At 41.2% G+C, this 25,451-nt stretch overlaps 1 protein-coding gene across 1 annotated transcript in view; it reads right to left on the bottom strand.

The window, feature by feature from the left end:
* The window catches only part of LOC126336614 (uncharacterized), an 84,560-nt gene extending 69,782 nt beyond the window's left edge, over positions 1 to 14,778 (bottom strand). The window contains exon 1 of the mRNA XM_050000486.1: positions 14,565 to 14,778. Coding sequence (XP_049856443.1) covers positions 14,565 to 14,642 — 78 coding nt within the window. The 5' untranslated portion in view covers positions 14,643 to 14,778. The remainder of the gene's footprint in view (positions 1 to 14,564) is intronic.
* Between the last annotated feature and the right edge of the window lie 10,673 nt (positions 14,779 to 25,451).

Here is a 25,451-nt window from a genome sequence, read left to right as displayed (position 1 = left end):
CAAATCTAATGAAGTATGGGTGTCAAGTTTCCTCGACATTTTTAAAGGTTCTAGCAAACGTTTAGCCATTTGCTTTAATGTATGTAGACAACCTTTAATGCTGAATCACACCATGGCAAAAATTGGGGATTTTGCCACACCTAAATATAGATAGAAGCCTCTAAAGTGACTAAAACATTTGTCGCGTAATTCTTAAACCGACCACAGCTACTTTTCATCATACCATTCACACGAAAACTACAGAGGTTTATTCCTACCTATGATGGATCAAATTTAACACTGGATCCCAAGGTGAAAAGATAAGCATCTGCACAGCTGGCCAAAATTTACTATGTGCAAATTTTAAGGTATTTTCTTGCCACAGCTGGAAGGAGCATGCTTCTGGCTTTCAAAGCTGTATTATTTAATTTCTGGCTCTTGCATTTTGATGAGCACGAATATCTTTCAAAAGTTATTATTTTAGCACTTCGAGAAGACTGAAAAATGAAATATTTTGTTCTTTCAGTCTCACAATGCTACTGGTAATTAACTTTTTTATTCGAGTAAATAAATCAGTTTCAAACATTAATTTAACACTTGTGATAAAAACAAGTATACTACACAACACAGCGAATTTGCAAAACAAAAATGCTAAAAAGTCAGCTCTATTTTTGGTTAAACAGTTCTACAGCTTTGTCAAGGACAGATTATGAATGACTGTATTGTCTCCCTGATGCCCTGATGATGATGATGGTGCTTCTAAAGTCATGAAACTATATTGTTCCAGAATCCAGCAGGCGTCCTTAGAACTGGCCAGCGGAAGGGAAGAGTGCAACTGTGTGGGTGCATAAAGCTGATGAGAACATCTTGTTGTTCATGTGAAACTTCAAAAACGTTCCCAAACCACCAAAAAGTGTCATATATACATGCAACATACTGTTGTGGTTGTAAACTCCCAGTTGAAATTGCTAGAATTTCTTCATCTGCTTCAAAAGCATTAATTTTGAATGCTGTAGCATCATTGGAAACCCTGCTTACTCTGAGCTAATTACAATTAATTGGCTTAAACTGATGATTTTCTCTTGTTCCAGCAATTAGTTGTCCCATGGCAAGCCTTGTTTCTTGATCAGGCGGAATGTTTTTCAGTTTCTTCTTTCGGTGCATAAAAAACTTTATGCCTAGAGTACTATCATCGCAGAAATTAACAAACCATATGGAGTCAATACCTGGATATCTAAGGGGCTCTCTAGACTGGTACATGCTGCTAGTTTTTTTACTGTTCCTCCAATGCCATCATTTACCATGGCTTGTTCCAAAAAAATTCCATTTGGCAGTGATGCCAAAATCCTTTCCATGCAGACAAAAACTGATGAAATTTTTGAAATTCTTATATCAGGCAGCTGAATCAACACCAAAGTAATAAATGTTTCTAATGTTTTCACCTTTTGTCCTTAAATATGCTATTAACTTTATCTGAAATACTCGGGACCAGTGTCAGAATTTGAACTTCACTGCAATTGCTTGAATTTCTTCAATTAATATGTCCATATCTTTCCATTTTGTCACTCGTCCATGTGTATTTGAGCAATATCTACTTGGCTCACACCAGCAGGTGTGGCAGTTACCTGAATGATGCTGCCTTGGGCTTTCAGAGCTTTGCATTTTATGTATCCCATTGAATCCCTTTTGCTGATCCTTTGAAGCTTTAATCGTGACTGCCCAAGTGATGATAATGAAGTATTAGCAGTAAAGCAAACATCAACAACATCCATTTCTTCAGTAGATGGAGATTCTTATTGTTCCATTTCATGTATACATTTGGTACAATTCTTCTGACCGGGTTTAAAAACTTCATTAGTCAGTAACTTCAACCTATCTGACATTGCAGTGGTTATTGGATTCAAAACCTTCTTAGTTATATGTTTTTATTTACCAAATGGGTTACAGCTAATCTTCTGCAGGAATTGAAATTTGGTTATGACAAGGCATTATGGTATGAACAAATTTGAGCATCTCCAGTAAAATCAAGCCGAAGCCTACACCGTAGAAGCTTCTTGTCCATTGGTGACATTTTCTTAACCAGTTGTAGTTGACTTTTGCCACAACAGAATGTCACTTATGACAATCAGCACCATAGGTTATTAAACTATAATAAGCAATTTTGAAAATTCATGAATATCTTAGTTTGAGGCCAATGTAAGATGCTGTTACAGAAGATGATTCATATGAATCAAAGTATACAACAGGTTATTAAATTACAACAAGCAATTTTGAAAATTAATTAATATCTTGGTTTGAGGCATAATGTAAGATGCTGTTACAGACGATGATTCACGTTAATCATTCACTTAAAATCTCAGTTTTTGTAATTTATTTGTAACAGATTCACTTGTAGGCTATCAAAACACCGTTTTTAGTGCTTACCTTCAGCTACAACAATGATTTTTGATTACTGATGATTCAATCACTCAGCACTCAACACTACAATTGTACAATGTCAACACAAGAGATAACACCACACAGAAGACTGCCAATAATGAAAGCAACAATTGAAAATGTTGTGCTTCAGTAATGCATCATTGCGAGCAGGGAGCCTTAAAAAATTATTGCTGCTTTATAATGTCGATGGAAACTGAGTGACAATGTATATATGCACCACCATGCATTACAGTGTTAAAACATTCTAAAGCAACACCGCAGTCCTTTAAGATCTTCTAGATTTTATAATGTTACGGCATTTTATGATATTTTATTATATTTAAATTCTGTACAGTAAAATAAAAATACTTCTTGTTAGCATAGTTATATTCCATAAACCACAGGCAAATCTTGAACTATTAAGAGACACTACAAGCTATACATGTTTCGATTCACAACTTCAAAGTGTATTAATGTTTTGTATTTATCGATAATTCATTTTCACTGCTTTTGATAGGTATTCTTACTCATCAAAATTCGAAATCAAAAATTTAAACAAAATCTTAAAGCATGCTCTTTCCAGATGTAGCAAGAAAAAAAAAGGGTTGAACACGATGCAGCTAAGATATTGCCCCCCAAAAATGCTATAAAATTCGCACTTAGAAAATTTGGCTTACTTTGCAGGTGCATACCTTTTCATCTAGACGTCCAATGTTAATTAAGTCTGATCCATATATAGACATCTTAGGCAGGAATAACTTTCTGAAGTTTTCATGTGATCCGTTTATATGAAAAGTAGCAATGGTCGGTGAAACCTTTGCTCTCAGAACTGTGCGACAAATTTTTAGCCACTTTAGAGGCATGTATCTATATTTAGGTGTGGCTAAATCCCTAATTTTTGCCATGGTCTGATTCAGCATAGAAATTTGTCTGCGTATACTACAGTTAATGATCAAATGTCTGCTAGAACTTTAAAAAAAGCTAGCGAACTTGGCACATCTGCACCTTCGTACTTGGTGTGAAAGTGAGTAGCTCCTCTTTAAAAGTCTCAAAAAATTCATTCACTGAAGATACTGAACTGATATTTCGTATATAACCATCAAAGACTATATAGAACCTTCACACCAATTTTCATTATACTTGGAGACAATCGTGTGGGGACACTCTTTAATACTTTTAGCTTTGACGTGGAATGACCTAGTGGCAACAAACGACTGGGAACAGTAACGACAGTAAGACTCCCAGGAGTAACCGTTACGAACGGCCTAAAGTGAAATGACAACGTAGGCGACCTGAGGATAGACTGATCGGTTACGAACAGACAAGTAACTAAGTTCGCGTGATATATTTTTGTACTGTTATCTTTGTCCTGTTGGGAAGAGCGCGTTTTTTGTGTGTTCCAAGTTTTCACGAGGTGTAACAATACAGCATTTTAAAAGAGTATATCCTCAATGGTGTGTGCCTATTCAAGCAGTGTTTTGTTAGCGTATTATTCCAATAAATTTCATACAGTGGTGAGGCAGAGCAAGAACATGAAGCATGAATAACCTAAATGAGAGCAACAGCATAAAGCAAGAAGATGCAAATGCGTAACAGCAGCCATCACACTTCTAGCAGCAGACACTCCTACAGTACAGCTTCCCATGCAGCCAGCACCTTCCAAACCATGTAGGACGGCGCAACATGTGAAACTGCCAGCGTTCTCGACTACGAGACCTTAGCTGTGGTTTGCTCATGCCGAAAGCTGTTTCAGTCAGCATAGCGTCAGTAACGATACAAATCGGTTTCACTGTGTTATTGTTTATCTGAACGACACTAACGAGCGTTCAGGCAAAGTAAGTCTTGCACCTGCACCGTCACGCCGCTTTAAAAACATCCCTTACCAGCCACTTCATTGCCAACGCCGGAAGCAAGGCCGCAAGGTCACAAACTGGCGCTCAAATGGGGAAAAGATCCCCCAAGCAACTATTACAAAAGCTTCGGTCATTAGCGAGTTGCTGTCTCTTGCCAGAAAATTCGTTATGCTTGATGTGGCTAAGAAAGCTTCCAACAAATACGCGAATTGTTCTGGCCACAGATACACAGCTGCCTCTTGCAGCGTTAGCAGATAAGGGAAGCCACTGCATGTTGCATGCAGTTTAATGTTGGCAGTACTGTAGCTAGAGTCGACATGGCAGAGAACCCTGCACTGTGCACGCTAGTGGCGGAGCCTGGCGGCATCAGACCAAGCATTCCAAGCAGCGCACCAGCAACAGCTACAGATCAGCTGGCGCAGAGCTTCAAAATGCTCTGCGTGCAAATCACGCCACTACAAAAAGCAAAGCAGATGTTGTCGTACGTTTAACAACCAACAGTACGACAGGACTAGAGTGGCAAAATCCTGCTGGTGGTGATATCACCAATGCTTCGGGATTAGGGCACAAAAGTTTGTGGCTCTTTGTAACCATCCAAAAGTCTTCAGTGGCCAAAAGGGGCACCAGTGGTCATCGTCTTGTTCATAAATGTCACCTATCCTCTCATTCTCCTGCCACGTCCACAGTGCCAGTTTCTCAGGCGATGCCCGAAACCATAAAAACCTGCAGTGTGCACTCGGGCGCTCAAAACACGAAAATTTCCGCAAATGGCTCGTCGCTCTACTCCATTCCTTCAGAACGGCTGCAACTAACCAGCTTGCGCCACAGGTATCTTCAACTTCAACAGCCACTGATGAAGTCTCAAACTTAACTACAGCGCAAGCAAGATAGTGCCCACAAACACTTGAGAAAGTTCGTGACCCTGCCGGCTGCGGATATAATAAAAACGAGACGCCACTGCATAAACGTCACACCAGGTTGTGAGGATCTGAGTTTCTATGTGATGGGGCTCGAATTACAGACGAATCCAGGTGTCCACAGATGTGGTGCAAACTGCCACAGAGAGAGATTTTATGAAATCAGTCAGAAATTCTAAAAGGCCTTTGTGGTGGACAAGGTAACAGAAACCCATATTTTGGTCGAAATTGGTTCTGACCTCAGTGTGCTACCGGAACACCGTTTCAAAGCAACTGATTGCCATGGGTGTTAACAGCTCCCAATTATACATCTGTCACGACCTATGGAAAAAAGAGGATATCAACATATAAATTCAAGAGGGAGTAATGGCACGTTAGGTGAGCTAATGGGTATCGCCTTTACACAGGGTATTGAAGTGCTGTGACACTTGGCACCTACACAGGGATTACCGTGTACACTGTGCTGTAACGGTGCCGAACAGGTACCCTACACTTTATGTGATCTAGTTTAACAAAACAATAGCAGTGGCAAAAGTTTTCAGCATCATCAATTATGCCAAAGCCAATTTCAAATACCAGTCATGCCAGCAGATATAAAGACCACTGCCGTCACTACTCCATTTGGCCTTCTTGGGTGCCATTTCATGCCTTATGATTTAAAAAAGGCAGCACAGACTTGGCAGCGTTTATTGATCAGTTTCTTTTTTGCTGTGTGGATAATCCTGGCGTTTTTGGAGTCACTAGAACAACAGGAGTGCCTTCGGCAACTATTCAAACGTCTCAGCCTACACCGAGTGGTCATAAACAGGGTAAAATGTGTGTTGGATAAAGTTAGACTCCAACTTCTAGGTTCTCACATCTCTTCTAACGGTATCACCCCTTTGTCCGAAACCGTAGGTGACATTAGAATGCCGGCCGGGGTGGCCGAGCGGTTCTAGGCCCTACAGTCTGGAACCGTGTGGCCCCTACGGTCATAGGTGCGAATCCTGCCTCTGGCATGGATGTGTGTGATGTCCTTAGGTTTGTTAGGTTTAAGTGATTCTAAGTTCTAGAGGACTGATGACCTCAGCAGTTAAGCCCCATAGTGCTCAGAGCCATTTGAACCATTTTTGAACATTCGAAATGTGCAGCTTAAAAAAAAAGTAAACAGACTTGCCAGCCAAGTTGCTGTGGGAGTCACTCTATAAAAATTAGTCTCATTCACTAATGGCAGTACAGCAAAAATGGAACTTCAATGATAGCGAACTGTATGCTATACATGTGGCGATAAAAAATAACCATGACTAGATAGACGGTAAACACTTAACCATTTACTCGGATCATGCTCCTCTCACATCCTTCTTCTCCAAGGAAACCACTCTTGCCTCACCAAGACAGTGCAGGCCTACCGAATATATTTCACAATTCATGATTGATATACATCACATCATCAGAAAAGTAATGTAGTAGCCAAATTCTTCTGTCAATACTGTCCCATGGGACAGCATCTCTGAATATCAGTCAAAGGACCCAGAACTACGTTCGGTGTTAGAGCAGGGGAAGTCCATCTTCATTGTTTCATTATGGTGCGACATGCCTCACAACTTACTCCGAGTTTTTTTCATACCACACCAAATTGGGAGGCCAATTTTTTAAGCTCTCCATAATTTATCTCACCTTGAAGTAAGGCCAACCGTTAGGTTGTTAACACGAAAGGTTAAAAAGGACTATGGGACTTAACTTCTGAGGTCATCAGTCCCCTAGAACGTAGAACTACTTAAACCTAACTAACCTAAGGACATCACACACATCCATGCCCGAGGTAGGGTTCGAACCTGCGACCGCAGCGGTCGCGCGGTTCCAGACTATACCGCCTAGACGCCGGCTAACACGAAAGGTAATCTGGCCAGAAATGAAGTAAGACTGCCGTAAGTTGGCCCTAGCTTAAACTAGATACCTAATATACAAGATCAGCAGGCATGTGCCACGTTCCACAGCTCCACAGTTATACCCATGGTACATTTCTCATACGTGCATCTGGACCTGGTGTGCCTTATCTGCTAATCGTAGTGGATCATTTTACACACTGGTTGGAGGCTCCTCCATTATGGATATTGCAGCATTGGTTAAACGCTGAATTTTCCAATTCGTGGTTCCCCCGACATTTACTACAGACCGTGATAGACAGTTTAAGTTGTCACTATTCCGAAAACAACTACGACTCTGTGGTTGTTCGCACATTAAAAATATCAGTTACCATCCTCCAAGTAAGGGAATGGTGGAGTGGCTACACCGGACCTTGAAGGCTGCACTCATGTGCAGTGGAGAGCAGTAGACTGAAGCTTTACCCCTACTATTCTGGATTTACGCAACTCATTGAAGGAAGATGAGAGCTACGCTGCAACCAAGCCGGTCTACGGCTTAAGTGAATTACCCTCACAAAAGCGTCTACAAAAGAATAAGGCAGTGTTCTGCCCTTCTACACGTAAGGCAGGTGACATCAAGGATGTTATCATCTACAAGAACGTGTAAAACCTTGCATGTTTGGTTAATAGCTGATACGTCTGCTCACCGTTAATGCCGCCTTACACTGAACCGTTCAAACCACACAAACACCTTCAAGATCTGGTGGAAAGATCAAGAGGAAACAGTACCTATCGAGTCTCTGAAGCACGCACGCCTTGAATAGGATTCAAAAGAGCGGGTGCCCTTGCACTCACCCATTACAACTTCACTTATTTATTTCATTATTTAGTTATTTAATCGGATCTTATTAGGGCCATCAGACTCTCTCTTACATCGGACCATGTTGCACATATACAGTACATTTTTTACATCATTGTTATCTAAGAAATAACACTTTTAATATGACATATAGTACCAAAATGATATGAGTATCTCGGTTGGCTATGTGAGTACATAATACAACTAATAAAGTTGATACTGGTAGTACTTGTACTGCTGCAGCTTCTTCCACTAATAGTGGAGTAGTAACAGTAATAATGACAAAAACAACAATAATGATAGTGGCAGATACAGAAAGAATTTATAGGTGCACAAAATAGACGTTTACTGATGCAGTGATTTCTAAGGAAAGGAAATTAATTTTGGGCAACAGTATCAGAAAGATTGGGAACCACTGCAATAGACTCATGTTCTGCAAGTAGCGACCTTGTGTTTTATGTCACTGTTTTCTAAAGGCTTTGATCACCAATACATTCTTTACAGACGAATGGAAAAACTGGTAGAAGCCGACCTCGGGGAAGATCAGTTTGGATTCCGTAGAAATGTTGGAACACGTGAGGCAATACTGACCCTACGACTTATCTTAGAAGAATGATTAAGAAAAGGCAAACCTACGTTTCCAGCATTTGTACACGTAGAAAAAGCTTTTGACAATGTTGACTGGAATACTCTCTCTCAAATTCTGAAGGTGGCAGGGGTAAAATACAGGGTGCGAAAGATTGTTTACAATTTGTACAGAACCAGATGGAAGTTATAAGAGTCGAGAGACACGAAAGGGAAGCTGTGGTTGGGAAGGGAGTGAGACAGGGTTGTAGCCTCTCCCCGATGCTATTCAATCTGTATATTGAGCAAGCAGTAAAGGAAACAAAAGAAAAGTTCGGAGTAGGTATTAAAATCCATGGAGAAGAAATAAAAACTTTGAGGTTCGCCGATGACATTGTAATTCTGTCAGACACACCAAAGGACTTGGAAGAGCAGTTGAACGGAATGGACAATGTCTTGAAAGGAGTATATAAGATGAACATCAACAAAAGCAAAACGAGGATAATGGAATGCAGTCGAATTAAGTTGGGTGATGCTGAGGGGGTTAGATTAGGAAAGGAGACACTTAAAGTAGTAAAGGAGTTTTGCTATTTGGAGAGCAAAATAACTGATGATGGTCGAAGTAGGGACGATATAAAATGTAGACTGGCAATGGCAAGGAGAGCGTTTCTGAAGAAGAGAAATTTGTTAACATCGAGTATAGATTTAAGTGTAGGAAGTCTTTTCTGAAAGTATTTGTATAGAGTGTAGCCATGTATGGAAGTGAAACATGGACGATAAATAGTTTGGACAAGAAGAGAATAGAAACTTTCGAAATGTGGTGCTACAGAAGAATGCTGAAGATTAGATGGGTAGATTAAATAACTAATGAGGAGGTATTGAATTGAATTGGGGAGAAGAGAAATTTGTGGCACAACTTGACTAGAAGAAGGGATCGGTTGGTAGGACATGTTCTGAGGCATCAAGGGGTCACCAATTTAGTACTGGAGGGCAGCGTGGAGGGTAAAAATCGTAGAGGGAGACCAAAAGACGAATACACTAAGCTGATTCAGAAGGATGTAGGCTGCAGTAGGTACTGGGAGATGAAGAAGCTTGCACAGGATAGAGTAGCAAGGAGAGCTGCATCAAACCAGTCTTTAGACCAGAGCAACAACAACAACATGTTATTAACTAACACTATATTACTAACAATTCCTATCGGGAACGCCACGGTTTTGGTGACTCTTCAAAGTGCCATTGCCTCAAAACTGTGTACTTTCATTACAACCAAGTTATGAAACGAAAACAGCTAAATATGAAACTACGTTAATCACCAATACGACATTTCCCGTGATTTTATTACAACAAATCGTACCGATAACGAATCGTTCTTGATTCAAAGCGCTGGTTCTATGAAACAACATACATTGAAAGGCTGTAAGTTATAGTGTAAAACCCACCAAATACAGGCTACAACTGGGCAAAGCATAAGCGGTGATGTTCAGCAAACTCCAATATCAGACGCTACACGAGAGGAGCCTCTTATCACGTTTACTGTTTAAAATTCTGAGGACAGCTGGGCAATGCATTATTCCCTTCCACAAACCTCTCGCAAAATGACCACAACGAACAAATGCAGAGAAATCAGAGCTCTTTAGGAGGTTTATCGTCGGTCCCTCACACCCGCACTATTCGCGAATGGAACATGGAAGAGGGGAAACTGATAGGGAAAGTTTTCTCATTCAGCAATTAGAAAAAAATACCCTGAGAAAGGGCAGTTGCAACAGTGGCCGTAACGTCGAACAATTTTACACATTGGCAAGGTGGTCAACCAAAATTTTACTGTGCCAACGGCAGTGGAAGCCTATGCTTACGTGAATGTCTTAATGTAGACAGTAAATCTGCAGTGCGATATATCTTGAGGCTATAAAATACTGTCAAGGCGATTTGATCAACAAAATATTTTCAAGTGGGATATTATTTATGGTGAAAACGCTACGGCAACCAACTACAAATATGACCACAATCCGCACCAATAGTCAGCGATAATATGGACACCGAAAAAAACCTTTTGGATCGCAAAGAACTCGGGATGAAACTTTCTTTTATCTGCTAGGACTGGCAAATACGGATTTCATAATGCGTGGTGGTCGCATACACGAAATTTTAAAGAAGTGTAGCGCATAAAAAATCACTACATTCCAATACTTGATGGAGCGTTGACATTTACAGGAACAAACTAAAAGAGCCACATAAGACTTTGAGGCACTGTGAATAAAGAAGCAAACAATTCTTGCTATTGGCATCCAACACAGGAGTGTTATTGATGTAACGTATATAAGTCTTTTCACAAGTTTGTATCAATTTTTAATTTATATCATAGAACCAGTAATTAAAAATATTCATTCGAAAAATATGATTCTATACTTATTTATTACCATTTCTGTTTGCTAATAAATACACAAATTAAATAAAAGTAGCTGCTAAAGTGACTCATACTAGAAACTATTCGATCATCAGAGTTTGCAGCCACCACGCATTCAGCTACCGGAGTCTTAATAAATATGTGCGACATGTTTTTGTAAAAGACACTAGGAAATGTAATCTTTAAAGGCGATTTTTTAGAGTCTTAATTTTTTTAATTATGTCGCACTGCTTTGGGTATTTGCTGTCCGAGCACTAAAATTTAAGTCCACTATAAACATAAATAAAATCCAGGAGGGCTTTTCCATAGATCCATTTGTCACACGAAGGCTCATATTTACTCCCAAACAGTCTACTGTCTGACCAAGGTGCAAACACATATAGAGTGCATAATGAATCTGAAAGTAACTCAAGTATATTGCAGTCATATTCTCATGTCTTGAAAACAATGTTCCAACAACGGAAAACACTGTGAACTTGAATTGAAGAGACTGGCGTAAGAAACATGGTGTCGTAGCTGATCAGCTAATCACATCGATTTCACCTATGGGTACTCTCTCGCTCTATGTACAGGCTCTCTGCAATTAACTATGGAACAAATAACACAACATATATTACACACTCATCATTATTATATTTAAAACTCTCATACACAACCCTTCCTCGTGGACCAGCCTATCTGTTGGTAAAAACCGTATCAAAACCCCTACAGAACCTTTAGAGATCACTCTTCACATACAGACAGAAAAAAGCGGCGGGGGTCTATATGATGACATCTGATTAGCAAAAAAACCATTTTACAATTATTATTCAATTGGATAAAATTTTACGGCCAGCGCGAGCGGTACCAACGCATTACGTTATTAAAAAAAGTACCTATGACAAATGTATTAGTACTTACGACGAACTGTCTGTTGAATATTCAGTATTTCCTGCGTACTCTGAAATTCATTTTCGTCTTCGATGGTCAGCCTGAATGTAAGCGCAGTAACTGTCGGTAGCCATCCGACCGCTGCAATTCGTTGCGTACAAGTACTGTAGACGTGTGAAAACATGGCCGATCGTCGCACGTCGGCCAGATTCGGAACACTTCGTGCCAACTGTCTGTGAAGGTTTTCTCACAGCTTCAACGAAATAGTAATTGTTGCCAGTAGTGGCTTTGTTTCTAATCAGCGTTGGCGCTCGGGTCGTAGTTGGACTGAGCTGTTCACTCAGTATCGATCAAACAAGCTGTTCAGTCGTGTACTTTTGATGCGAAAGTGAACTTCGACTTGTAATGCTACTTTTTTCTTTACTTCGTCTTGAGTATGTGAAAGAAACACAAATACAGTGATGGTCACATTAAATACGTTTTTGTTGCTGTACTAAACAACGCCGTAGAGACCTTGTCGTCGCGAACTGCATTTGTGGACTAAACACAGTGCTTTAAAAGGGAAACCGCTGGAGTTTTTTGCGACAAAATGTGCGTTTGAAACGTATGAAATTCTATAATATAGTCTTCTGAAAATGCGACCCGAGCTTCCCATGATTTATCATTCATCGCAAAGGCTAAGAAAAGTCACATTGTCGGAGAAACACTTGTCAACCACTGTTTGTTAATAGCAACTTGGACCAGAAATTAGACAAAAACTTTCACAAATACCGCCTTCTGACAACACTGAAACGGCCGCTTTCTGACAACACTGAAACGTCAGATTGATGATATGGCCGAAGACATAACAAATCAAGTAGTTAGTGCTTGCTGTGAAAGAAATAGAATTTTTCGCAATACAGTTAGACGAGAGTATAGATGTCGCAAATTGTCAACTAGTAGTGTACGTTCGATACATGCAAAACGAAACATTTAAAAACTAGATGCTATTTTCCACCCGGCTAACGACGACTGCAAAGACTATTCACATAATGACAGCGATATATGAATTCTTTTGCGAATATGAACTGTCGTGGAAAAAGCTGATCGGCGTATGCGGAGACGGCGCCCCGACAATCCTTGGATCTCACTCAGGTTTCGTGCAAATGGTCAGAGAAAAGAATCCCAATGTTATTTCAGTTCACTATGTTATGCACCTCAAGCCGTGACACCTAAGACACTTCCAAACGAACTCTGCCACGACTTAAAACTATGCATCAAAATTGTGGATCGCGATAAAACGATTGCGTTAAATATTCGCCTTTTTACGATCTTTTGTGAAGATTTGGGAATAGAACATAAAAAATTGCTATTTCATGCGGAAGTGTTTCCTTGTCACCCACAAACGAAAGAGGCCGAGGGAAGTACAGCAAGCACATTTTTGGCTGTTTTTCCCGTGGCATAACAGAACAAGTCGGGACATTTCGTATCGATAAACCTCTTTTTCCCATTGACGCCATATCGAAATTTTACTGCTGTGGCACTAAGGATGTGAGGGAGGTGATGCTGTGTCGTAGTGTATTTTTGAAATAAAAACTACTTAGCTAAAGCGTGATTACGAAAAACGTTGATGGCTTTTAATACATTGGGATATCGTAAAGTTTTATTTAATGTAACTTAGTAATAAGATATCTAAAACATAACCAGGACCTAATCCACGAGAGTAACACCACCAGTGTAGGTCTGCTACGGCTTCTGACCGATCATTGCATTTGTGTTTGTTTACACCAGATTTATTCTTATGCTGAATGGGGCGCGACAAACAAAAGTTTTGGAATCCATGCTCTACAGTCTACACTGACGAATACAGTCGTCACCATACTGCACTCGTGATTTGAAAATTTTGTGGAGTTGCTTCCTGTTGCAAGTAGACTAACGGTTAGTACCAAAAAATATTTCTAACGAAAACACAATCGTACTTTAAAAAAAAAAAAACGCATATCTTTATTTGAATTTTGAATTTTCCGCTAAGAATCTCACAATGGTCGAGTAACTTGGTATGACACCACGAGGCTATGGATCTTGACATCGGTTCCTGCAACAGCTCATTAATCAATAAAACGGTTTTCCTAGTCTGAATTTTCTTAGAATGAAGACAGGTCGCATCGTAACAGCGTGGAGGCCAAGCAGATAGCCTTATTTTCTTCCCCTTCTTTTCTTTCTTTCTTTTTTTTCTTCAAGTTTGTACTCGCGATGGATGCTCGACACTGTACAGTAGTGGCGTACATAGGGTTCAAAATTTTGAAAAAGACAAAAATACTCCAAAAATACCAGGTCATATGCATTTTCCTTAATATATACAATTTCTTTAACTTGATTGATATATCTCTGTATTGTCCGTTGATGTGCCTGTAAATTCACCTGAGACATAATAAAACGAACTAATCTGCTACTTTTGACTTTTTCTGACACTATACAGAAAACCGTTTAAGAGCAGTGCTTACTGAATCTAGTTTGTGTAATGTTTTACTTTTAGTGACGACTCACTCTCACCAGTGCCGTAATTGCCTGAGGCGATCATGTGGATTTTAATTCATATGATGCAAAAGAATCAATAACATTCTTGCCGATTCTTGCATACTGTTTTTCTAATACGCCGTACTTCTCTTTTGTTACAATTATGCATTGTTGTTGCATTATCAAGGCGTAACACATCAACAATACGTGATATGTAGGAGATCTCCAACTAGGAAATTACGAATAAAATTACGTAACGAGTTTGGGGGAACTAATTACCTGATTCTGGTGCAGTTCCGACTGGTGCTTTAACTTAAAGTATTTCTATAAAAATGAAGAAAAGTAAAATGAAAAACTTACCCATGTATTTTCTCCCTGTGCTTGAATGATCTGCGAAACCACGAAATAATACAGAGCAGATTTCACGCCAAGCTGCATCTTTCTTATTTCGATCTTTGTATACCTCGGTCCTTAAATCCCATATACACGGCCTCTTCTCTGCCTCCAGTATAATCTCTGAGTCGATTTTCTCTGTTACTAGAGGACACACTGTGGTAGTCACTTTGTAGCCACATACACAACTCACTAACCAACCGACCTACTGCCAACTGGCAGCTCCGTACTGTTTGCGTCAGCTGGCCCGCACCACAGCCCGTGTGAACAGCCCAGTTGCTTCATGTGGCCACCTACGTCACACGCACGCCGTCTCCCGTCTCTCTTCAGTACAGAGTTGTGAGGCGCCATTTGGCATTCATTTCAAGCCTATATTTATATATGTCGTTTCTTAGCACCAGCAAATTGAGAATCACTGGAAAACCCGTTGTTAGTTGTATGATTCATTCTAATAAATTAATGAGAAATATCATATTCGTGGCAAAAGGATTATTGTAACGAGCGTATTATGGGAGTAGGCTGTTTGAAGGCTCGACACACTGACGATCCACACAAAAACGCATTGTTCTTCGTACAACTAGTTATAATTAAATTTCAATTAATAACAATTATCTACGATTAAAGTTTTTAGTACGGCGTAAAACAATATTTTTAAGAAGTATTAGCACATAGTTTAGCGTAATGGATAGCGTCTCTGTCCGATAACGACTATTTGGTAGGGCGGCGGTTCGCGTCGTAACACTCCCAAATTGTTTTCCTAACATTCGCCTTTTTATTTAGTTCTGATACTTTATTATTAGTTAATTAAAAGGATATGCTATAATATTTAATGTTATGTAAATATGAGTTCACCTTTTTTTGAGGGGTGACGTTGTTCGATTGGCTTAATTACAGGACAGCTTGCGCTACTTGTATAAAGATATTTTGCTCCTTTTTCTTTTACCCTTCGTAATTCACATGTTGCAAACATTCCGCTACTGGGTAGGACCAGTGATCAAGTAAGACTGACCTTGGGGTTTTACTAAATGTGGGAATGATGAAATAATGTTTATCTTATGCGGAGGAGTATTCCAAATTTGTACCGCACTGTTTGTAATGGAACTTTCATAAGCCTGTGTCCTTATTGATTGCACATGGTACTTTCCTTTACGTAGACGATGGAGGATATGTGCGTTATAATAGAGCTAACGTGGGGATTTTACTCGCTCCCGTTGAGTAAAAAGTGTGATTTACGAACTAGAAACATTCCTCAACTGCCTTGGAGTGCGTTGCGATCGCGTATACCACGTTGGGGCCTACGTACCGTATGCACAAGTCGCATCGTTCCTGAGCGTTCAGCACCACGTTGAACTTGCCACGCTCAACGTTAACGTTCGACAGCACGGTCCGTGTGCCGATGGCTTTAGCGGTGTACGCCTACGAGAATTCAGTGGAAATTCGCGTCGCAGACACTGCTCAGTCACGGCCGCGTGGTGCTACATCCAAATGGTAACTGTGCAATTCACACTTAAGTGCCTGGCAGAGGGTTCATCGAACCATTTTCGTACTACTTCTCTACCATTCCACTCTCGAATGGCGCGGGGGAAAAAGGAACACCTAAATCTTTCGAGCTCTGATTTCCCTTATTTTATTATGATGATCATTTCTCCTTACGTAGGGGGGTGTCAACAAAATATTTTCGCATTCGGAAGAGAAAGTTGGTGATTGAAATTTCGTAAACAGATCTCGCCGCAAAGAAAACCGCCTTTCTTTCAGTGACTGCCACCCCAACTCGCGTATAACAAGAAACGAGCTGCCCTTCTTTGCACTTTTTCGATGTCCTCCTTCAATCCTACCTGGTAAGAATCCCATACCGCGCAGCAATATTCCAGCAGAGGACGGACAAGTGTAATGTAGGCTGTGTCTCTAGTGGGTTTGTCGCATCTTCCAAGTATTGTGCCAACAAAGCGCAGTCTGATTCGCCTTCCCCACAATATTATCCATGTGGTCTTTCCAATTTAAGTTGCTCGTAATTGTGACTGACAGCCCTTAGATTTGTGCGATTTGTAGTATACCCAAAATTTAGTACCGATATGAATGACCTCGCACTTTTCTTTGTTTAGTGCTAATTTCCACTTTTCGCACCATACAGAAATTCTCTTTAGTTCATGTTGTAATTGGAATTGATCGCCTGATGATTTTACTAGACGGTAAATTAGAGCGTCATCTGCAAACAATCTAAGGGGACTGCTCACATTATCACCTAGATCATTTATGTAAATCAGGAACAGCAGATGGCCTATGACACTACCTTGAGGAACACCAGATATCACTTCTGTTCTGCTCGATGATTTACCGTCTGTCACTATGAACTATGACCTCTCTGAGGGGAAATCACGAATCCAGCCACACAACTGAGACGATTCTCCAGATGCAAGCAATTTGATTAATAGTCGCTTGTGAGGGACGGTATCAAAAGCCTTCTGGAAATCTTAGAATATGGAATCGATCTGAGATCTCTTGTCGACATCACTCATTATTTCATGGGAATAAAGAGCCTAGCTGTGTTGCACAAGAACGATATTTTCTGAATCCGTGTTGGTTATTTATCAATAAGTCATTTTCTTCAAGGTGATTCATAATGTTCGAGTACAGTATATGCTCCAAAATCCTACTGCAAATTGAGGTCAGCTATGCGCTGCTGAGTGAGGTTGTAAGTAGGCTGTTTAGGTTTTGTATGTTGGTAACGTCACCTAGGGCTCTGTATTAAAGTCACTGGCTGTGCTGTGTGTAGTCTGTGGCTGGTTGGCATTGTTGGAATATTCGCCATTGTAGTGTTGGGCAGTTTGAATGTGAACAGCGCATAGCGTTGCGCAGTTGGAGGTGAGCCGCCATCAGTGGTGGATGTGGGGAATGAGATGGCGGAGTTTTGAGAGCGGATGATCTGGACGTGTGTCTATCAGAGAGAGTAAATTTGTAAGACTGGATGTCATGATATATATATGGTTCAAATGGTTCAAATGGCTCTGAGCACTATGGGACTTAACATCTGTGGTCATGAGTCCCCTAGAACTTAGAACTACTTAAACCTAACTAACCTAAGGACATCACACACATCCATGCCCGAGGCAGGATTCGAACCTGCGACCGTAGCAGTCGCGCGGTTCCGGACTGAGCGCCTGAACCGCTAGACCACAGCGGCCGGCGATATATGGTAAATACATTGTTTGTTCTCTATCAAAATCTTTCATTTGCTGACTATGCCTATCAGTTGTTAGTGCCTTCAGTAGTTTTATCATTTATTTAGCTGGCAGTAAAGGCGCTCGCTGTATTGCAGTAGTTCGAGTAACGAAGATTTTTGTGAGGTAAGTGATTCATGAAAGGTATAGGTTATTATTAGTAACGGCCATTCTTTTGTAGGGATTATTGAAAGTCAGACTGCGTTGTGCTAAAAATATTGTGTGTCAGTTTAGTGTTGATCAAAATAAGTAAAGAGAGTAATGTCTGAGTACATTCAGTTTTGCTCAGCTGTTTGAAAAGCAAATAACGTAAGAGGTTTTCCAGCACTGTCATTCATTAATTTTTCTAAGAGGATGTTTCATAAGGTAAACAGTGTGAGAAGAGCAGGACGTGGACGTCACACGGCCATCCCGTCGTCGCGACCCTCCGACGTCAACACCACCGCCCATAGACCACAATCCTGCAGAGAGCGTATCCGGGGGTGTAGCTCAAGACTAAATAAAAGACGATGTACTGTATCTTGCCGCGGAGTTTTTCCTGGCCAGCACAAAGACATCCGCGGCCAGCAACTGGTAGCCATTAGACGGACAACCGGCAACAGGGTCTGTGCCCCGGGTTCACTGGAAGGAAGGAGTGCTAGTCCTACAACTTTTGCAGAACTTCTGTGAAGGTTAGTAGGTAGGAGATCAGGTACTGGCGGAAGAAAAACTGTGAGGACGGGTCGTCAGTCGTGCTTGAGTAACTCAGTCGGTAGAGCACTTGCTTGCGAAAGATAAAGAACTTGTAACTTTATATATATTCCCATGAAATACAAATATACATTCCCCCCATCTGACTTTACAACTGTATAAAGACTGAAACGAAAATACCGATAGAAACTAACTAATACTATGATATGTGGTAAAATAATGTTTTCCATTTTTCGGTGAAAAAATATGTTTTGTAATTAAAATCATAATATAATCGTTTGATCAGAGACCAAAAGGAAACGATCTCTGTATAACCTTCTCTGTAAAACAAATGATATTACATTCAATTTCTTCTTGTCATTCTGTGGCGTCTTTTCTTGTCTTGGCTGTTGCACAGCAAGCACACGTTTTTATGTACCTTGCCTTCAGATAAAATATAAGTTTTTTTTAAAATTTGTAAGTGGAGTTCAATTATAGTATCAAACCTGATAATATTCCATCATAATAACCATAACTTTGTATGAACAATTCTACCTTTCCTTCAGAGATCGAAAGGAAGGATTCGTGACGAACTGTTCGAGGGTAGAACGACTGAATACATCACGTAATCCTTCGTTAACTACTCAGTACCACTAAACAGAGTTGCCGATCAGTTCTTTTCATTCGTCATGTATATTTTTACGCACAAATCATATTACGCAGATCGGTCAGTTACCTCCGAACAATGATGGCGGTCTGTTCAGTGGGTTGATGTATCGTGCCTCGCGATATTAATAGAAGCTAACTCATTATTAAGTGAATACATGGTTGACATCTGTTGACAGCAACCACTAATTTCATTTATCAGCAATTTTTGCTCAGGTTTGCCGTCTTTCAACTTTTCTTTCGCCAGCCGCGGAGTTGCATAATAATCAGTATTTTTATTTTCAGTTTTATTATTTTCGTAATAGTAATATTCCAGACCTTCACCAGTACTATAAATTCCAGAGGCACACGGTTCCCTCTGGTCCTGGAAATTACTATTATCCAAACTTTTCCCACTATGTCAGGAAAATAAAAATACTGATTATTATGCAATTCCGTGACAGGCGAGAGAAACGTTCAAAAAAACGGCAAACCTGGGCAAAACAAAAAAAGAAAAGATATTAATGATGTAAATCATGAATTCACGTAATTATGAGTTTACCGTCTATTAATATCGTGAAGCGCGGTACATCAAACCACTGAAGTGACTGCCGACGTCATTGTTTCGAAGGTAATTCACCGATCTACCTAAAATGATTCTTACGTAAAAAAATATACGTAAGAAATGATCGGCAACTCGATCTCAGGTTGTTTCTGCTTGGCGATATTGAACAGGTAACCAAAGAACACACTTCGATCGTTCTGCCTTCGAACAATTCTTCACCAATCCTTTCTTTTCGACCTCTGAAAACAATGATGCAAATACTCATATAAAGTTATGGTTATTATGATGGGATATTATCAGATTAGATACTGTAACTAAATTCTACTCACACATTTTTTAAAAAAAACTTTATTTTATCTAAAGACGAGGAATATAAATACGTGTGCTTTCTGTGCCATAAACTGCCAGGCAAGAAAAGACGCCAGAGAATGGCGCAAGAAATGAGGTCCAATACCTTTTTTTTTTTTTTTTACGGGAAAAGATATACAGATTTCGTTCCCGTTTGGCCTTTTTCGTCTCTGGCCAAACGATTTTACTATGATTTTCATTACAAAACGTATTTTTATACAGAAAAAAAGTCAGTTCACCACATATCACAGTATTAATGTTTCCATTGGCATTTCATCTCTCTTTACACGGTTATGAAGTAAAAAAAAAAAGTTAAAATGTGAAATCTTTTGGGACTGAGCTGCTAAGGTCATCAGTCCCTAAGCTTACACACTACTTAACTTAAATTATCCTAAGGACAAACACACACACCCATGCCCGAGGGAGGACTCGAACCTCCTCCGCCCGGTCCAGCCGCACAGTCCACGACTGCAGCGCCTCGGACAGCTTTTTTTTTTTTTTTTTACTCTCATTTTGTTCGTTGTATGTCCTCGGGGCGGAGGCATGACACCCGTTTCAGTTCGTTGTTGATCCATTAACTCAGTCATTTTATTACAGAGGGCAGCTAACTCTCAGACCGAACACGCTGAGTTACCGTGCCGGAATCCGCTCGGCTAATCCCGCGCGGTTATGCTGTCACATGCGTCCATGTATACATGTATTTCGAGGCTAGCATGTTCAAATGGTTCAAATGGCTCGTCATGGCACTATTCGACTTAATTTCTGAGGTCATCAGTCCCCTAGAACTTAGAACTACTTAAACCTGACTAACCTAAGGACATCACACACCATCCATGCCCGACGCAGGATTCGAACCTGCGACCGTAGCGGTCGCGCGGTTCCAGACTGTAGCGCCTAGAACCGCTCGGCCGGCGGCTAGCACGTATAGCGGTCAAGTCCCAAGTTCGAGTCTCTGTGTGGACCCCATTTTCAATCGCAAGGAAGTTTCGTACAAGAGCACACTCGGCTGAAGAGGGAAATATTCTTTCCTAGGCTGTGGCTAAACAAAGTCTCCGCAATATCCCTTCTTCCACGAGCGCATAGTCCTGTAGGTTCTGCTGAACTTCTGTGAAGTTTGGAAGGTAGATCAGGTACTGGCGGAAGTGAGGAGAGGTCGTGTCTCGTGCTTGGATAGCTCAATTGGTTTGATCACTTGTAATTTAAGAGCAATATTGTTTGTTTCCCCATATACATTCCTTTTTGCTGACATTGTTTTATCAAATGAATGTAAAAAAGATAAAGAGCAGAATTAAGTGGACCGATGGGGGGGGGGGGGGGAGGTGGTAAAAAAAACGGTTAAGGCGGCCACTAAAAAGAATTTGAAAATTAAGAAAATAGGTATAGAAATTGGCCGGCGAAATGCAAAGGTCCCGAGTTCGAGTCTCGGTCCGCCACATAGTTCTAATCTCCATATAGTTTTAATCTGCCGGGAAGTTTCAAGACATGTTTTTATTTTGAATTCTTCTGCTGGCTCCCGGGCTGCAGCCGATAACCTACATGCAAATTCAGCCATGTAATACGACGCACCTAAGTTCAGCTAGATCAGTGGATGTCACGAGACCGGATAATCGCGATCTAACTTCCTGGTACTTTCCGCTATCTGATTGTGTCACCTGTTCTACTTAGGACAGCATCGACAGGCATTTCACTAATAACTGGCGGAGCCGTTGGCTCTCTTAGTGAAGGTTAGCAACCCACGGCTAAGGACGGATTGAGCAAACCGCACACCTGTCGTTCCACGGTCACGTGACAGCTTAGCCCTCGCGTGAGTGCCTCTCTCACATACATTGGTGGGTAGCTAAACGTTAGCTGAGTGTTAGCTATCACTCGGCAGGCTTAGACTATGGTGGCAGGCTTGAACTGAGAAGCTGAGAGCAGGGCACTGTTACAATTAGAATACTGTGTTATTCAAAACCAGCGATGCAACGAAACTTACTGTATAAGTATAAACTTATCGTCAATATAACTGTCCTTATCGTCTTGTGTACGTATGTTTGTAAGATACTGTACTTGTTTTATTTAATATGGCGTCGCATCTTGTTCTTCAATATCATAACTACTTTTTTTTTTTGTATTTCTGGCTCTTGAGTTTGTTTGTGTTTAGCTCTTAACGTGTTTCTCCTACGTTTCCTTCTTATGAGACTGTGACCATTTGAAACTGTCAAGTGTCTTTTTACACCGTCACGTCCTGTACAATCTTCATTATTGTGTGCTAAAATACGTTCAGTTTTTTTGTTAGGTGGACCTTTCAAACTCAATATTCTTTTTGTTAAAACAGTAATATCAGAAAACTGAGTCCGCCTTGATGCAAAACACCTTGTTATTCGTTTATTTCTTTATTTTCACAAACTAGTTCTGGCGACAAATATCACCATCATCAGTGGTTTTTTTTATCTTATTTATTGTATGTTACAGCGTGTTTTAAGCAATTATTGTCGCTGTTTGCGACATATTTTCTGTGCGCTTTTTATCTGTTGCCGTTTTTTACTTAGCGAACATCATGTCATCTGCAATCATGTGAGCGGGTTCGTTGGGTGGTATGTAGCTGCTTTTATACACAGAGAAACGAAACTTTCGCACTTTGTTTCTGATCCAGAATATGGCATAATAAATAAGATTTTTAAAAAAAAAAAGCCGCTGATGATGGTGATATTTGTCGCCGAAACTAGTTGGAGAGAATAAAGAAATAAACGAATAACAAGGTGTTTTGCATCAAGGCGGACTCAGTTTTCTGAAATTACTGTTTTTCTATGCAAACGCGAACCAAATGGAAGAGTTCCAAGGTAAAATCATTGATTCTTTTTGTTTTCTTCTGAGAAAATATGTTTAAGACAAACACGTAGGACTAAGAGTTTTATCATTTTTGGTTTCATTTCGAAGTTTTGCTCTGAGAAATCGTTCCTTAGTAATTGTCCTACTTCCACACTGAAATCAACCTTCATGGTCTTGCAGTGCGAGTTATGTGAATTTTGCTTCATTAAATGTTACTCCATATGACAACAAGAATCTCTTTTCGAGGCTCTATCCATTCCATTTAACTACTCAGCCGAGTCTTTTGCCGGCTATAACACAATTACAGTGTCGTCAGCAAAATGTTTTTATTTCCTCTCCCTAAACATTTATCCCTTTTCTAAATTTCTCATTGGGTTCCTTCACACTTCGCTCACTGTACACAATGAATAACATTGGGGAAGGCTACAACCCTGTCCCACATCCTTCTGCTTCCTCTCTTACACTCTTACAATGTAACCCGGTTTCCGTACAAGTTGCAGATAATCCCTCGCTCTCTGTATTAAATGCACTGAGTAACCGGAAGTCACCTGTGGGGATTTTTTGTGATCTCTCAAAGGCTTTTGATTGTGTAAATCATGGAATACTTCTACATAAGCTCAAGTACTGTGGTATGAGTCGGGCAGCGCTCAAATGGTTTAAACTGCCTAACTGAAAGAGTGCAGAAAGTTGAAATAAACAAAAAACTGGTGATTTCTCAAACTGGGGAACAATCAAGAATGGGGTGCCGCAAGGTTCGGTCTTGGGTCCTCTGCTGTTCTTAATATACACTCCTGGAAATGGAAAAAAGAACACATTGACACCGGGGTGTCAGACCCACCATACTTGCTCCGGACACTGCGAGAGGGCTGTACAAGCAATGATCACACGCACGGCACAGCGGACACACCAGGAACCGCGGTGTTGGCCGTCGAATGGCGCTAGCTGCGCAGCATTTGTGCACCGCCGCCGTCAGTGTCAGCCAGTTTGCCGTGGAATATGGAGCTCCATCGCAGTCTTTAACACTGGTAGCATGCCGCGACAGCGTGGACGTGAACCGTATGTGCAGTTGACGGACTTTGAGCGAGGGCGTATAGTGGGCATGCGGGAGGCCGGGTGGACGTACCGCCGAATTGCTCAACACGTGGGGCGTGAGCTCTCCACAGTACATCGATGTTGTCGCCAGTGGTCGGCGGAAGGTGCACGTGCCCGTCGACCTGGGACCGGACCGCAGCGACGCACGGATGCACGCCAAGACCGTAGGATCCTACACAGTACCGTAGGGGACCGTACCGCCACTTCCCAGCAAATTAGGGACACTGTTGCTCCTGGGGTATCGGCGAGGACCATTCGCAACCGTCTCCATGAAGCTGGGCTACGGTCCCACACACCGTTAGGCCGTCTTCCGCTCACGCCCCAACATCGTGCAGCCCGCCTCCAGTGGTGTCGCGACAGGCGTGAATGCAGGGACGAATGGAGACGTGTCGTCTTCAGCTATGAGAGTCGCTTCTGCCTTGGTGCCAATGATGGTCGTATGCGTGTTTGGCGCCGTGCAGGTGAGCACCACAATCAGGACTGCATACGACCGAGGCACACAGGGCCAACACTCGGCATCATGGTGTGGGGAGCGATCTCCTACACTGGCCGTACACCTTTGGTGATCGTCGAGGGGACACTGAATAGTGCACGGTACATCCAAACCATCATCGAACCCATCGCTCTACCATTCCTAGACCGGCAAGGGAACTTGCTGTTCCAACAGGACAATGCACGTCCGCATGTATCCCGTGCCATCTAACGTACTCTAGAAGGTGTAAGTCAACTACCCTGGCCAGCAAGATCTCCGGATCTGTCCCCCATTGAGCATGTTTGGGACTGGATGAAGCGTCGTCTCACGCGGTCTGCACGTCCAGCACGAACGCTGGTCCAACTGAGGCGCCAGGTGGAAATGGCATGGCAAGCCGTTCCACAGGACTACATCCAGCATCTCTACGATCGTCTCCATGGGAGAATAGCAGCCTGCATTGCTGCGAAAGGTGAATATACACTGTACTAGTGCCGACATTGTGCATGCTCTGTTGCCTGTGTCTATGTGCCTGTGGTTCTGTCAGTGTGATCATGTGATGTATCTGACCCCAGGAATGTGTCAACAAAGTTTCCCCTTCCTGGGACAATGAATTCACGGTGTTCTTATTTAAATTTCCAGGAGTGTATATTAATGACTTGCCATTCTATGTTCACGAAGGTTTAACTGATGAAATTGTAAACGATGTTTTTCAGAAAATCATTAAGTGGTTCTCCGCAAATGGGCTCTCATTAAAATTTGACAAAACACTGTATATACAGTTTCTCGCAGTAAATGGAATGACGCCATTAATAAATATAGACTTCGATCAGAAATCGGTAGCTGAGGTAGAATATTTAAAATTTCTAGGTGTATGCATTGATCAGTGGCTGAACTGGAAAAAACACACTGAAGATCTGCTGAAACGTTTGAATTCAGCTACTTATGCTATTAGGGTCTTTGCAAATTTTGGCGATATACATCTCAGTAAATTACCTTACCATGCTTTCTCTGCTTTCGTATGGCATCGTATTCTG

Source organism: Schistocerca gregaria, chromosome 2 (assembly GCF_023897955.1).
Source record: "Schistocerca gregaria isolate iqSchGreg1 chromosome 2, iqSchGreg1.2, whole genome shotgun sequence".
Taxonomy (NCBI): domain Eukaryota; kingdom Metazoa; phylum Arthropoda; class Insecta; order Orthoptera; family Acrididae; genus Schistocerca; species Schistocerca gregaria.
This window is presented reverse-complemented; position numbering and strand designations above follow the sequence as displayed.